Source organism: Panthera uncia, chromosome F2, assembly GCF_023721935.1.
Source record: "Panthera uncia isolate 11264 chromosome F2, Puncia_PCG_1.0, whole genome shotgun sequence".
In the NCBI taxonomy this organism is placed as follows: Eukaryota; Metazoa; Chordata; class Mammalia; order Carnivora; family Felidae; genus Panthera; species Panthera uncia.
Window position 1 is genome coordinate 9,040,578 of NC_064812.1, and position 16,927 is coordinate 9,057,504.

Below are 16,927 nucleotides of genomic sequence, written 5' to 3' on the forward strand. Positions count from 1 at the left end.
CTGAGCCCCGGCTGCCTCCTCGGCAAGATAAAGGGACCCAACGGGAGAGCCTGAGATCCCATCTACCCAAAATTAGTTGGATACGCAGCATGTTCAGGAACTTTCTTCAAGCCACGTCGTGAGGAGTGCACACTCGAATACAGTTCCACTCAAACAGTCACACAGGAACCTATCTAGAAATCAATACACAGGGACACACGAAGGGGTGAATTCTTCTCCCGGAGAAAGTCCTAACTCTGCCCCGAAAGGCGGTGGGAAATGAGGCGAATGTTTTGGCCTAGGTCATTAACATGGAAAATAAAGCTGTGACAGACAGCGAAAAATATTCAAAGACGCCGACGCGGAAGCAGAATGCAACCGGCCCGGCCAAGTAGCGGTGTCTCCTGCGGTCGGCACACCACGGGCTGGGACCCAGATCTTCGGGCGTCCAGCCCCCGACACGGGGCTCGGGCTTACCGGGAGGGTCCCTGCAGATGTAGCAGACGTACTGCTCGGGGATGCTCTCCTCCAGGAGCCCCATGCACACGCTGTGCTGCCAGCACAGACACTCTTCACACTGCGAGAAAACACAGGGGCGCCTGCGGTCACTGGGCTGCTCCCCAGCGAGGAAGCCACGCCCCCTCCCCCCCCTCCCCCGCGAGGCTCTTGCCGCCCCCGCACTGCGAGGCTCGTCCACGCGACCACGCGGACGCGGATTCAGGATGCATTTTATTTCTGAAACACTCAAATGCTTCACGAACTTCCCCCCCGCCACAGCTATTAGAACGAACCTTGACATATTACTTAAACCACACACACACACAAATCATAAAACTAGTTCCCTCATTTGTTTCCCACTAATTTTTAGGCAATTACATCCTTAAAACTCTTAAAAATAGCCTATTAGAGTGCACTTTTTTTAAAAGGCAAGTTCGTAGGAGTGCCTGTAGCAGTGACTTCAAGTATTATCGGTGTGGTGATGCTATACATTTGTAGTTCCCTCATTTGAGAAAACCTTTGAAAAGGGGGAGAAAAAAGATTACTCTTTCTTCATTCCTATGACCATCATTTCCAAATCTTCTAAATGTCATCACAGAACATGGGGTTATGCTTCTCCCTGTTCCTAGAAAGATACCCTTTCTCCAGGGAGACACCGGTGGTTGGTAACGCTTCATGCTCGCAACAAACTTTGAGAAGAGTGGACTCGTTTACTTCCAGATCTGCAGGTTGAGGGGCCGGGAAGGTGCCGACACAATGTTATTAAACAGGGACTCAGGCCAGGAAGAGAAGGGCTGCTACGCTCTACCCTTCAACGCGGATGCTCGCCATCTTAATGGCTTCAAAGACTGGCTTCCAGAATTTCAGCCTGAAGACCTCAAACTCAACACTAGCTCTCTCAGGTGAGACAGCCGTCTACTCCTTTGACGAAGAGATTTCCCCACCATTGCTACTGGGACTTGAAGCGCTGTGATAAGTTGAAAACCTCTGTCTTCAACAGGACAGTTAGTGACAAACACGGAAGCCCTGCTTGTACTTGCTGAGCACCTGAAGTTAGTGGCTCCGGAGGGCAGGGAAGACGGGTTACCTGGATCATGAAGCCGTTCTCCTCATCCATTTCACAAATACATCGCACGATCTCATTAAGAGCATCATCTTCATCCTGAGATTCCTCAAAATTGGTGGAATCGAAGTCCTGATTGTACTCATCCCCACTTAGAAGTAAACTCTCTGTTGAAGAATCGTCTAGGAATTCCACATCCGATAAGTCTAGAACATACACAGAAGTATACTCAGCAAGTATTTTTCCAAGTTTGTGTCACTTTTCCAGATAGAAAGGAGCTAAAGGAAGTGACTGTAAGCTATTAAATATTTAGAAGGGAAGGGCAGACAAATGAGAATAGAGCACTTGTCCCGAAACAAAGAAACAAAGGATTTTTGAGGCCAAGGTAATTATGACTGACTTTGCGTCTTCTCATATACACTATTACAAGTAACTTGCAGAGGATCCCCTAGCCTTGGTGCTTACAGAGTTTATGGCCAAGGATGATATTGATAACTTAAATACGCAGAGCTCTCAAACGCTCTCACAAACGTTAGTCCTTTTGATCCTCCCAAGAACCACGGGTTATAAAGAGAACGGGTTTCCTTATCTGCACCACAGACATGGGCATTTCAGTGAAGGGAAGGAGACTGCCTGGAGTCCGATATCAGTGCTACTATTCTTAACAGTATCAGGATCATCAACCACCACTGCACTTAATGTGCACCAGATACTCTACCAAACACTCCAAACACAAGATCTGTTACTTGCTCGGGGAGTGCAGCCAGCTAATGGTGAAGCCGACTGCATACCAGGACTACCTGACTCCAAAGCCTGCGTTCTTAACGACTTCACCAGTATTTCTTAAGCTGGGATCTTGAGTTCCCTAAGGAATTGGCAAAGTTTTAAAATTTCACTTTGATAAAAATCTTTTAAAGTAAGTAAGTATATTCTAGAAACTAGATTATATAGAGGACCACTACATAGAATTTGACTCAAACGCCCGGTTTTAGGTTTGTATTTGTGCCAGCATTGATGTCAAAGACCACAATTTTGCTCAGGCTATTGAGAAAAAACAAAAACAACTGAGGCACACACAAGGAAATATTTATAACCAAGGGGAAAAAATGATGACGGACACTAGAGATCTTGCAGGAGCGTGGATGGAGATATGAGGGAGCTGAGTCATCGCAAGTTGTGCAGTGGAACACCTGACCGCTGCTGTGGGGCACCTGGGGGCTAATCAGCTGAGCACCGCAGCGACAGGTGGTTCCTTGTGCCCCAGTGTCCCAGCCTCTGGTCTCGGTCTGCCCGCTGCTTCCCCTGCCCACTGCTCACCTCCTTCTGGGCGGCATCAACAGGCTGGGAGAGCCAGGGCTTTGCACTGCTGAGTGCTCCATACCTAGTGCTTACAGTGGAGCCTGGTCTATACTGGTAAAGCCACTCCAGCTTCTGGAGGAGCAAAGGGGGGGGGGTCTATATAAAGAGAAAATTCTCTTTAATCACACCAGAAAGAAGTTGGCCAAATTTGAACTTAAAAAAAAAAAAATCATGTTGTTTATAACTTAAATATTTCATGACTTAGTGTTTCTCTTATCAGCTTCTAATCTTATTTTTTCCCTGACTCTGTTTTTGAATGTTTTGTTTTTGATTTACAAAAAGTTAATGTTCTATAGAAAAATGTCTTTTTTAGGGTCTTAGGACATCTCAGAGAAGTCAGTAGAAATAATGGTCGAGAAATATAGGAAAATTTTCAAGAAGGAGTAAGTCAATCATGCATTATAAAATCCTAATAATAATGAGTAGTTTTGAGAACCTAAAGAGGAGATTTCATTCATTCATAATCTTGCTAGCATAAACCCCAAATCAGTATTTTCTCTCAGGCCTTCCTGAATGCAAGTTCATGTTTCAAAATGGCAGACTGGGACATGAATAAACAAACACTGTTGCAGCATGTGGGTGGCATGATATGGAGGGCAATCGTAGCAGAATAAATAAATTTAAAACTATTATCCCTGAAAGGAATTAGTGTGTAGCTCACACATGCTTTCATGGCCAAAATCACCGGTTTTATGATGTTCGAATGTAAACTGAACATAATGGCCAGAAAACCTAGTTTGAATAATTCCCAAGCATCAAACGTACGTTTGGCTGAATTCTAAGGGCAGGGTAAATGGGTCCTAGGGTTCAAAGTTACAAAAGCAAAGTTCCCTCTCACACTAAGATAGCATCTGGACAACAGCTCCAACTGAGTGGGCACAGAACACCATTTTCTTCCAACTGCTACCCCTTGATCTATCGCTATCTTCCCAGACATATTCTCCGAGTGTGGATTCCAGATCAGCATCACCCGAGAACTCACCTGACATCAGGAATTCTGAGGGTGAGGCCCAGAAAAGTGTTTTTCACAAGCTCTCCAGGTGGTTCTGATGCACGCTAGCGTTTGAGAACCCCTACCCACACCCCGCAACGCCCGTTCTTTCTCACAGGTCAGTGCCCAGTCACACAGGGGGCAGAAGACACAGCAGAACCGACAGCACACGCCCACGACACCCTTTCCCTCCCCTCTCGAGCATCTAGTTCTGGCAACACAGCCTGCCCGGACATAATCTCCATTCTCCAGCGCTCTGTGTATAATGAGGACACTCAGGCCCTCACGGCTCAAACTGGGGTGCTCTTAGGTGATTTTCAACCCCCGCCACCCTGCCCCAAAGAATCACTCAGAAACCGTATCTTGCCAAAAACCGCATCTGCCCTTCCAGAAATCTCCCTCATGCTCCGCAACAGGTCTCTGTATTGGGATTCGGAAGGCATCACAGCAACAATGATCACGTACACCTGGGTTTAAGAGCCACTGGCCCAAAAAGGGACAGGGGACTGGTGTTTGTTAGAAACAGAGGGAGGCCTTTTTCCTAATCCTCTGTACCCCCCACCCCGGCCCATATTTTAAGACTATATATCTCTAAAGTGCTGGGCGCCTATTTTAGGAGAAAAGGGAGAAGATGCTACTCTCCGTAGTGGGCTCGACAGCAGTCAGGCCTGGAAGTTAAGCAGGAGGCAGCAGTGCAAAAGGAAGCACGGCACCAACCACGCTGGGCCCTCAGCAGAAAGGAGAAGACGGGAAGTGAGCTCAGCCATAACCATCCCAAGACGAAGACCCTGTCCCTTATCCTTCGTTCCCTGACTGTCGTCCTCAAGCCACTGCCGTCAGGGTCTCCAGCGGGAGAGGCTCCCCTTGGACTGCTGAGAGCACTGGAAGGTAAGGTAACAACCCCGCGGTCAGGACCGGGCTTTCGGGGAAACCCGGCGGATTCCCAGTATGTATGTGCAAATACCTATGACCAGCACACGGTGCACACTGAGAGTTTCTTTACCATCTGCCCTTCAACTAATTACAGAAGCCAATTTTACTTTACAGGAGTTTAAAAAGTAGCTCAAATTTCTAATGCTGAGATTTTCTTATTAGTTTATGGAAGAACTTTTGAAACGGCGTGCCCTGCTCACGTAAGCCCTTAATAAAGCATGTTGTTATCTCAGTTCCACATTTAAGGATCTTAAGACTTGTTTTAAGCATTACATAGTTACACATACTTTCACCACTAAGATCAACTGACAAAATTGCCCTTGGGTACTGATATGTTGTATTTTTCTCCGTAAACATGCTTCGCAGAGCCAGAGAACTCCCAGAAGATCGAGTTAGTGGAGAAGAGCACCTTTCCAGAAATTCTAGAGAACTGTCTTCATAGTCTGAATAGTCTGCAACATAAGATACATAAAGAAATATTAATAAAGTGTCCGGTAATCAAGAAGAATCACTATAAAAATAACGAGAGAGCCATGTTTTACAAGACACAAGATAACCATGTCACCTCTTTCTCTCCTTACCCAGGAACAGCTAGATCACCGTGTATCTGATAAACCAGGTTTGGCAAGAACACCTGGGAAACACACCCCGGGCAGTATTTGCATACCAGGGAGCACCGTGTTCTAGCTGGTACCAATAAAGTCTTGTTAACCGGTCCAGAAGTGAAAAAGGATTATCTCTACAGTTTCTCTCCATTATAATCAAGGCTATGTCTGTAGTAAGAGGTGCAAGATGGAAAATCGACTTTTTTTTTTTTTTTTTTTTGCAATTTGTAAAGAGGTGCTTCTAGTAGGTAGCATGTCAATTATTACACTGACAATTCAATCCATTGATAAATTTTTCAGCAGAAAACCTCTGAATGAAATTAATGCCAGTCCTGTCTTCCTCAACTTAGCGTGAGTCCTGCAGACAAGGAGGTTCTGAGGCAGACGACCACCTGGCACGTCTGACAAGTGACAACCTGTGAGACTGTGGCTGCCTCGCAGTGAAGGGGGGAGGGAGAAACGAGGCTAGAGTGGCGGGAGCAGGTCAGGTTAAACATGTTTTTCGTTTTGCGTTCTGCTCGAAATGCAGCAAAAAGGGCGTGACGCAAGTCCGGTTCTGGCTCTGAAATCCCACTGGAGCTGTGCAGTGAGAGACGGCACAGGGAGGCACGGGCGGAGGCACCAGGGCCCGGCAGGGGAGGAAGGAGGAGGGCGTGGAGCCGGACAGGGCAGATGCTGGGATCCGGGGACTGCAGGGGAGGGGCTGACACAGGGTCAGAGGGTGATCTCCAGGCTTCTGCTTGAACTGCCAAGTGTGAAAGCAGGGTTCGGAGATGGGGCTGACGAGTAAGAGAGAGGTGGAGGAACCAGAGAAGGAATGTGGGTTCCGAGGAGGGCTTTTTAAAGATGGGAGACCCTATACATTGTCTCCAAAACCTAAAAATGAGGAGAGGCAGGGTGACAAGTGCCAGGATTTTAAGAACTGAAGACAGACACTGCCTCCCTTTTAGTAGAGGCAAAGGAGGAGAAAATGGATACAAGCAGCTAAGTGCACAGTTGTGGGTCAGATGAGCAAGTTCTCATCTGGTGGCTGCTATTTCCACAACTGAGTATGAGTGAGGCACAGGTCACCGGAGGCAGGTTAGGGACTAAAAAGAGGGAGAACAGAGCGGAAGAGGTGGAGGAAAGGTCGAGGGTAGGAAAGCAAGCTCCAGGAGAAGGGCAGCACCAATGCTGGTGTGCACTGTGCGCATCCAAGTGACGTTGGTGGTTGTGGTCAGCAAAATAATTGTCCCCCAAGACGTCCACGTCCTAATCCCCACAACCTGTGAGTGTGCGGGGCTCTGGAGCAAAGGGGAATTGAGGCTGCTTATCAGACCTCAAAATAGGGAGATTACCCCGGATCATCGGAGTGGGCCCGATGCAGCCAGAAGAGTCCCTAAGGTGCAAGAGAAAGGCAGGAGAGTCAGTGTCGCAGCAACGTGAAGTGAGAATGACTTGAGTGGCCCATTGCTGGCTTTGAAGATGGAGGGGGGGGCATGAGCCAACACATGCAGCAGCCCCCGGGAATCTGGGAAGGGCAAGTAAATGGCTTCTCCCCGAGAGCCTCCTGAAAGGACTGTAGTTCCCCCGAGGCCCATTATGGACTTCTGACCTTCAGAGAACTTTAACAAATTCGTGTTGTTTTATGTCACCGATACACAGACTTCTGTGACAGCAGCAGTCGGACAGTAATAGAGCGGTCGCCATAAATACTACAGCACAGCCGCATTCTTTGGGCACCCTGGTGTGCCAAACATGATTCCAAGTGCTTCGGGTATATTAAATGTCTCAGTCCTCACAGCCATCCGACAAGGGAGCTAAGCAGGCTTGGTGCCATTTTACAAGCGGAAGAGCAGAGGCAGAAAAGGTTACGTAAATTAAACTGCCGAACAGTAAATCTCTCTCCGCGGCAAAGCCAGCCTTCGAACCTGAGTCTGACTACCGAGCCTTACGCTCAACCAGAAAGTGTTACCAGGGGACTTCGACATTTACCGTCTACACAAACTGGAAAGCTTGTTAAAGCTGACGCCTGGGCCTCACCCCCAGCAGGTCAGGAGTGGGGACACTCCCGGATACCGCTGTCAGACTGCAAAGTGGTCTTGGAGTGGCGCGGTGTTCCTGTACCTCTCTCACGGCCTCCCGGTGACTCTACACGGCTTACCCAATGCCATGACTCAGACACAGGCGCGAAAAGGCCGTCTGCTGAATGCCAGCTGGCACTGTGTTAAGTACTTTACAACGATTACCTTACTGAATCCCAAAAATGAAACCACACAGTAGGCACTGTTATTACCATTTCCGAAGCGAGGAAACGGACGTTTATAGCATTAACCTAACTCGCCAAAGGTCACGTGAGCTATCGACGTCACGGCGAGGAACTGAACCCAATGCTCACCTTTGAAAGCTGCCCTTTTACCGACCCTAGTGCCCTCTCAGCCAAGTAAAAGTAGAAGCGGAGTCTACTTTCTACAGCGGAGTGTAAAAACAACGGGAGAAATCTCAGTTTGGTGTTAAAAAGAAGGCATGCTGACATACCGTCCCTCCGCGTGGGATTAGCAGCCAAACACAACTCGGCAGTCTACACCACACCTGCACCTTGCATTCTAGTCCCCACTGGCTACCGTGACTAAAGGCCACCGCTGGCTTCAAGGTCAGATCAGCTGTAGTCCTCCACATAAAGCCCCTTCCTCGACCACCGGGGCTTCTCTACACTATACACAGAACTTACTTTGTGTCACTGCTACCTTCCCAGTAGAGAGCCGCACATGCTTCTTATCCCTCTTTGTCTACACTGACAGGCTTGCTTATAAGCTCCTGGGAGGGAGTCTTTGCTTTCTCTACGTAGTGTTCTGGACTCTCCTGGCATTTCTCACTCTCGTTCTTTTCCCTCTCTGTGTGCCTTCGGTTCTCTCATACTTACAGATATATGACAAAGAGATGAAGCGACTGTGGCTCAAAGTGACAAAGGTAAAAACTGGCAAAGACGTCACTCTTAAATCCCAACACGGTGGCTGCTCATACGGACAACCACGAGAACTTACTACGCCAGCGAAGACCAGCCAACGCTTGCCAGAGGGAAGGCCGCGCCACCTGCCAAACACTCTCGAAGGCACAGGAAGTAGCGTAACAACAGAGCATGATGGTTAAAGTCCAACTTGAGAACGAAGCCACACGGCCTGGGTTTGAATCTGCCTTTCACCGCTTACTAGCCACGTGGGCTTGGACGACGCTCTGTCTCGGCTCACGGTTTACAAGATGGGGAGAAGAGGCCCCACTAAATTTAGAGTTAGTTGATGTGAAGAGGAAACAAAGCACCGAATGTGAACTGCTTATATCATCTACATAATAAGCACCGGCAGGATATGCAAAATAACACTCAGTGTTAAGGATGAATTTTCAAAACTCCCTGGTGGTAGTAACTGTAGATTAAAATACGTATCGTATTAGGAACCTCAAGTAGGAATAATGTTTCTGTTTTTGAAGTTGGCTCCATGCCCAAAGTGGGGCTTGAACTCCCCCCGTGACCCTGAGATCAAGAGTCGCATGCTCTACTGACTGGGCCATCCAGGTGCCCCGGAAAAATAATGTGAATGTTTTAAAATTAAGATGTCTTTAAAATGATTTAAAACCCCCCATTTCCAGCTTAAAGACTACCCTCCTAATTTGATCTGGAGAGGAGTGTCACATCCAAGATGAATATAAATAGCCCAGAATAAACTGTCAAAGTGATCATCAATTGCAAGGATGCCGGTGATTATCCAGCACTGCACCTGCTGAGTATAAAGTGCATAAAGAGCAAAGCTTCTGTGCATCTTTAAGTATTTGCCAGGATTCCATCTACAAAGTTAAGATTTTCATTCATAGGTCTGATTTTACTTATTAAAAAAATTTTCTTATACATTTATTTATTTTTGATAGAGAGAGACATAGCACAAGTGGGGGAGGGGCAGAGAGAGAGGGAGACACGGAATCCGAAGCAGGCTCCGAGCTGTCAGCACAGAGCCCGACGTGGGGCTCGACCTCACAGACCACGAGATCATGACCTGAGCCGAAGTCGGACGCTTAACCGACTGAGCCACCCAGGCGCCCCTATCGGTCCGATTTTAATATGTAAAAAAAAAAATAAAGTTCTTTTCTTTTTAATTAAAAAATAAAAATATATTAACGTGTTTTCCAAGATTACTTTTTAATGGCTCTTTAAAACTAGGGTTAGCGGAACACGACTCAGTGGTGCAAATGTCCAATTCTTTCTCCAAGTCTTACTAATCCTGATCAGCCTCCTTTCCTCCAGACCACCACTCCCTGCATCCTCATAAATGCTCTCTCACTGCGTAGCCAAGGGAGGCCCACTCCTCACTTGTTCCCTGCCAGCCCCTCCCTGTTATCTTTCCCCCACTTTTTCGGGACGCTAGCATATTAAGATTGTGTGTCTGCCAGCGAGTCCTGGAACAGACCTGTTGCTGACATGGCACACCAGGACTTGAACAGCCGGCCCTTCCGGCCCTGGGCACTTCCTGTCCCCACCGCAGTACCTAAGGCCACCAAATCCCCATAGCCTCTGGTCACTTGGGAGTTCCCCTGGCCATTTTACCTGCAGTCTGAAGCTTCTCTGATGCCTACATTAGGATTCATCCTCCCGGGAGGGTAATCCTGAATCAAATGGGTTTGTGCTAACTGGTTTTTGTTTCTGAAGTGCCAGAATTTCCTGACTTTAAGGTTCTCTGGAGTCTAGGCCCCACAGAGCTCTACGTGAAGGGGTGGGGTGAGGGGAGAAGGGACAAGGGGCAATGTAGGCACAGGAACGTCCAGACATGTTCGAGACACTCTCTGGAAAGTGGTTTCAAAAAGCTTTTCAATTCTGTTTGATCCTATGTCTTTGTATTTACTCTGGCAGCTTTAGAGATAGAGAATGCAGAAACCTCACAGAGTTAAAAGTCTGAAGAATTTACCATCAATGGGTCACTCTGAAATTTCCCAGTTGGCTTTACAGTTTTTAAAACTGGTTTTTAAAAGTGTTTCATAGGGGCGCCTGGGTGGCTCAGTCAGTTAAATGTCCGACTTCGGCTCAGGTCATGATCTCACGGTTTGTGAGTTCGAGCCCCGCCGCCGCCGGGCTCTGTGCTAACAGCTCGGAGCCTGGAGCCTGCTTTGGATTCTGTCTCCTTCTCTCTCTGACCCTCCCCACTTGTGCTCTGTCTCTCAAAAATAAATAAAAATGAAAAAAAAAAAAAGTGTTTCATAAATATGAAAAAAACCCAGGTAGGACATAAAGCATATCAATAACACAAAATACTTGGGTGCCCATCATGCAGTTTCAGAGAATATTATCATCACTTCTGAAGTTCCCGTTGGTACCATTTTCCGATTTGAACTGATGAATTCCCTTCCCCACCCCAGAGGTTACCAAGGTCCTGAATGTCTGCTCACCATTCTCTTGCTTTTCTTTTCTTTTTTTTTTAAATATGAAATTTATTGTCAAATTGGTTTCTACACACCACCACTGGAAAGTTTCCCATGCTCTTGCTTTTCTTTATGCTTCTGCTACTTTTTGCTACCATATGCTCTTACTATTTTGCATCTCTATCACAGTTTCATGTTACAACTTTTTGATCTTTCCGTAAATAAAATATCACACGTCTTCTTCTTCAATGACTTGGTTTTTAGCTCATCATTTTGTTCCTGGGATTCCTGTGGGTATAATTCATTTACTTACAAAGTGATATGGATTCCAAGGAATGGATGTGTGACTTCTGATGGACACCTGGGCCGATGCCAGTGCAGAGACGGACATTCTTGTAAATGCCTCCTGATGGGTCCCGTGAGCTTAGTGAGGCACTGTAGGGACGTGGCAGGCACAACCTGCCGATGGCCGACCGTTTTCCACAGGGTCGGACAGTGGTCTCCACTGCTTCAGCGACATCTGACACGCCCACCTTGTAATTTTCGCCTCTCTAGCAGCTGGGAAAGAGAGTCCACTGGGTTCTCAAAATTACACGAACCCAGCTTCTCATAAGATTGGGCGTCATGTTACATATTCATGTTATCATTTTAAGATTTTCAATTCTGTGAAGTACCTACTAACATCTTTGCCCATATTCACACTGGATATTTTTCTATTTTTCACTTGTAAGTTTGAAATAGATTCGAATCCTGTGTCAGGTATATAGGTGTTGCAGTATTTTCTCATGGCTTGTGTTGTCTTTTCACTCTATTTAAGGTTTTCCTTTTGTTCTCTGTAAGGGAATTTCTTTTAATTTTTTTTCCCTTTATCTTTTGATATCCCCATTTCCCCATCCCCGTCCCCTGCTTTTGACAACCAATAATCTGTTCTCCATATCTATACGCTGTTCCTTTTTGGTTTTTTGTCTTTTAAGATTCCACATACAAATGAGAGGATGTGGTATTTGTCTTTCTCTGACTTACTTCATGTAGCATGAGCCCTCAATGTCCATCACGTTCTTACAAAAGGCAAGATTTCCTTCTTTTCCTAAGGACTGACTTGTGTGTGTGTGTATACACCACAATTTCTTTAACCATTCATCCATCAGTGGACACTTAGGTTGTTTCCATATCTTCGCTATTGTGAATAATGCTACAATGAATACGGGGGTGCAAATATCTCTCCAAGTTAGTGTTTTTGTTTTCTTTGGACAAAGAGCCCATGGTAGAATTGCTAGACACGGTAATTCTATTTTTCACATTTTGATGAACCTCCATACTGTTTTCCACAGTGGCTGCACCAATTTACATTCCCACCAATAGTACACAAGAGTTCCCTTCTCTCCACATTCAAACTAACACTTGTTTTTTTTTGTTTGCTTGTTTTTTTGTCTTTTGACAACAGCCATTCTAACAGGTGTGAGGTGATATCTCATTGTGGTTTTGATTTGCATCTTTGTACGATTAACGATGTTGAGCATCTTTTCCTGCACCTTTTTTGGCCATCTATCTATCTGTATGTCTTTGGAAAAATGTCTGTTTAGATCTACTGCCCATTTTTTTTTTAATTGAATTGTATTTCTGCTATTGAGTTGTACGAGTTTTCTATATATTGTGGATATGAGCCCCTTAATAGACGTATATTTACAAATATTTTCTCCTATTCAGTAGGCTGCCTTTTCATTTTGTTGACGGTTTCCTTTGCAGTGAAGAAGCTTTTTAGCAGGATGTTATTTTTGCTCAGTTACGTTTGCTTTTGTTGCTTTTGCTTTTGGTAGCAGATTTAAGAACTCATCACCAAGACCTATGGCAAGGAGATTACCACCTATGTTTTCTTCTAGTTTTATGGTCTCAAGGCTTATGTTCACGTCTTTAATCCACCTTCAGTTAATTTTTGTGTTTGGTATAAGATAGTGGTCAAGTTTCATTTTCATGCATGTAGCTGTCCGGTATTCCCAGTGCTACTTATTGAAGACACTGCCCTTTTCCTATTGTATATTCTTGACTCCACGGTCATAAGTTGACCATATATGTGAGATTTTACCTCTGGGCTATATATCTTCCATTAATTTAGGTGTATGTTTTTATGCTACATGCTGTTTTATTTACTGTAGCTTTGTAGTACAGTTTGAAGTCAGAGTGCAATGCCCCCAGCTTTGTTCTTTCTCAAGGTTGCTTTGGCTATTTGGCTTTTTTTGTGGTTCCACACAAACGTTAGGATTATTTATTCCACTTCTCTGAAAAATGCCCTTGGAATGTTGATGGGGATTGTAATGAATCTGTAGATTGTTTGGGGTAGTATGGGTATTTTAACAATACTGATTCTTCTAGGTCACAAGCACAGAATATCTTTCCATTTACTTGCATCTTCTTCAATTTCTTTCATTAACATCTCATAGTTTTATTGTGGTTGTTTTTTTTAAATACACAGGTCTTTCACTTCCTTGGTTAAGTTTATTTCTAAGTATTTTATTCTTTTTGATACAGTTGTAAATAGGATTGTTTTCTTCATTTCTCTTTCAGGTGGTTTGTTGTTATCGTACAGAAATGCAAGATTTTTGTATATTGATTTGTATCCTGCAAATCTGCTAAATTTGCTTATTAGTTCTAATAGTTTTTTGATGGAGGCTTTAGAGTTTTCTATACTGCTTTGTTGGGCGTTTTTATCATAAATACTGAATATTGTCAAATGCTTTTTCCTCATCTATTGAGATGATATGATTTTTATCCTTTATTTGGTAAATGTAGCATATCACACTGACTTATTTGCAGATGTTGAACCATTTTTGTATCCTTAGAATAAATTCCACTTGATCATGGTGTCTGATCCACTTAGTAGATTACCGAGTTTGGTTTGGTAACATTTTGTTGATGATTTCTGCATTAGTGTTCCTCAGGGATACTGGCCTGTAATTTTCTTAAAGTGTCCTTATCTGCTTTTGGTACCACCAGGGTAATGCTGGCCTCACAAAACAAGTCTGAAAGAGTTTCCTCCTCTTCTGTGTTTTGGAAGAGTTTGGAAGACTTTGAGAGAAGAGTCTCGTGTTAATTCTTCTTTTAATACCTGGTAGAATTCCCCAGTGAGGCCTGGACTTCTCTCTGTTGGGAGGTTTTTGATTACGATTCAATCTCCTTACTAGTAACCAGTCGATTGAGATTTTCTATTTCATTTTATTTAGTGCTGGTAGTTAGTATGATTCTAGGAATTTATCCATTTCTTCTAGGTGGTCCAATGTGTTGGCATATAATTGCTCACAATAGTGCCTGACAAATCTTTAAATACATGACATCAGTTGTAACATCTCCTGTTCCATTCTATTTATTTGATTCTGCTCTTTTCCTGGTAAATCTAGTTAAAGGCTTATCAATTTTGTTCGCTTTTTCAAAGTACCAGTATCTTAGTTTTGCTGATTTTGTCTGCTGTCTTTTGGGTCTCTATTTCATTGATTTCTGCTCTAATCTTTATTATTTCCTTCCTTCTACTACATTTGGGCTTTGTTTCTTCTGCTATTTCTATTTCCTTGAGATGAATAGTTAGGTTGAGACTTTTCTTGTTTCTTGAAGTAAGCATTTATCCCTAGGAACTCCTGTCTTACAACTGTTTTTGTGGGGTGCCTGGGTGGCTCAGTTGGCTAAGCGTCAGACTTCAGCTCAGGTCATGATCTCACAGTTCATGAGTTCAAGCCCCGCATCGGGCTCCATGCTGACAGCTTGGAGCCTGCCTCAGATTCTGTGTCTCCCTCTCTCTCTGCCCCTCCCCTGCTCATGCTCTCTTTCTCAAAAATAAAAAAACATTAAAAAAAATTTTTTTTAATTGTTTTTGCTATAGCTCACAAATTTTGGCGTATTTTCATTTTCGTTTGTCTTGAGGCATTTTATTTCTCCTTTGATTTCTTCTTTGACTCCCTGATTGTTCAGGAGTATGTAGTTTAATCTCCACATATTTGTGAAGTTCCCAGTTTTCTCCATTTAATTCATTTCTAGTTTCATACTATTTATTGTGATCAGAAAAGATGCTTGATAGGATTTAAATCCCCTTAAATTTATTAAGATTTCTTTTGTGGCCTAACATATGATCTAACCTGGAAAATGTTCCATGTTCACTTGAGAAGAATTTGTTATCTGCTCCTTTAGGACAGAATGTTCTAATATATCTGTTAAGTCCATCTGATCTAACATGTCATTTAAGGTGGTTTCCTTGTTGATTTTCAGTCTGGATGGTCTATCCATTGATAGAAGTGGAATGTTAAAAATACCCTACTATTATTGTATTGCTGTGTACTTCTCCCTTTAGATCTGGCAATAGTTGCCTTCTGTATTTAGGTGCTCCTATGTAGGATGCATAAGTATGTATGAATTTCGTATCCTTTTGTTGGACTGACCCCTTTATCACTATGTGGCACCTATCTTTGCCTCTTATTACTGCCTGTTTTCAAGTCTATTTTGTCTGATAGGAATATAGCTACTCCAGCTTTCTTCTGATTTCCATTTGCATGAATTATCTTTTCACCTTCTGGGACTCCCATAAGGTAAAGGTTAGTCCATGTGATGTTGTCCCATAGCCCCTTAATCTATTGTAACTTGTTTTCATTTTTTCTTTTGGCTGCTCTGACTGGATGAGTTCTGCTGCTCTGCCTTTGAGTTCATGGATCCTTTCTTCTGCTTTATCTAGTTGTCGCTGGACCCCTCTCAAGTGTAACCCGCCAATCTCAGTCTAGTCAAATTTTCAACCCCTTTCTTTAAGATTAGCACTTTTTGTTTAGAAATCCTTCCCTACTCAAAGATCATAAAGATGCTTTCCTATACTGCCTTTCAAAGTTTTACAGTTTTGTCTTCCACACATTTCATCGTTAATCATCCTGGAACGGATTTCTGGGTATGGTGTTAGGTAGCAGTCCAATTTCATTTTTATGGAATAAAACTGTTCTCATACCAATTACTGAAAAGCTCACCCTCTATCTAATCTAAGAATGCCAGCTCTGTACAAACCAAGGTTTTATATCTGTATATGTTTTGCATGAGCCTGTCCTCAATCAATACATCTATTCTTTCCCAATGCCTCACTGCCTTAAACTATTGTGAAATGGTAATTCTTCTCTTCGTTCTTCTTCAAGATTGGCTATTTTATTTTAGGCTCTTTACCACTGTTAAGTTTTAAGATCAGCACTGAACCTGTAAATTTATTTAGCATGAAGTGACATCTTCTCAATATTGAATCTACTAACCAATGAACGTGAATTATCTCCCATGTATTTAGTCCTTCTTTAATGTTTCTAAATAAAGTTTTATAACCAGCTAGTCGTAACTTTTTTTGCTAAGTGTAAGGACACATGGATGTATCAAATGGTTTTTCTACATATAGAAAGACAGTAATGTTTGTTGCCCTTCAACTGTTACTGTGGTGAATTTCACCAATGGATTTTCTAATGTCAAACCAACTGTGCATTCCAACCCTATGTGGTCATAGGTTTTAATACATTGCTGGACTTAATTCCATAACATTTGCTTGTGAGTTCTGTATCTGTGTCCACAAATGAGAAATGCCTAGAACTGAGCTTTCCCATACTGTTCTCTTCTGATTTTGAGCCAAGTTATTTAAATAATCTAAAATGAATTCGGAGTTGTATTAGTTTCCTAGGGCTGCTCCGACAAACTATCACAAACTTGGTGGATCAGAACAACAGAAGTTTATTCTGCCATAGTTCTGAAGGCCAGAAGTCAAAAATTCGGTGTCAACAGGGCCCTCTCCCTCACAAGTATCTAGGGGCAAATCCTTCCTTGCCTCTTGCGGTGTCTGGTGGCTCGAGTGCCCTGGCTTGGGATGGCATCACTCCGATCGCTGCCTGTGTCCTCACACGGCCTTCTCCCCTGTGGGTTCCAAATCTCCCCCTCCTTTTCATTGGCTCTAGTATCCACTCAAATCCCAGATGATCTCATTCTTTTATTTTTTTTTAATTTTTTTTTAACATTTACTTATTTTCAAGAGACAGAGAGAGACAGAGTGTGAGTGGGGGAGGGGCAGAGAGAGAGGGAGACACCGAATCCGAAGCAGGTTTCAGGCTCTGAGCTGTCAGCGCA

The 16,927-nt window shown here is 43.9% G+C and overlaps 1 protein-coding gene across 11 annotated transcripts in view; it reads right to left on the bottom strand.

Annotated features, from left to right (window-relative positions):
• Positions 1–16,927, bottom strand: part of PHF20L1 (PHD finger protein 20 like 1) — an 87,159-nt gene that overhangs the window by 17,411 nt on the left and 52,821 nt on the right. For 10 of the 11 annotated variants that reach the window (XM_049632871.1, XM_049632869.1, XM_049632868.1 and 7 more), the window contains 3 exons: positions 5,111–5,275; positions 1,565–1,746; positions 457–556 (listed from right to left, as the gene is read on the bottom strand). In XM_049632871.1, coding sequence (XP_049488828.1) covers positions 457–556; positions 1,565–1,746; positions 5,111–5,275 — 447 coding nt within the window. The remainder of the gene's footprint in view (positions 1–456; positions 557–1,564; positions 1,747–5,110; positions 5,276–16,927) is intronic. The other variant, XM_049632875.1, reaches the window with a different exon arrangement.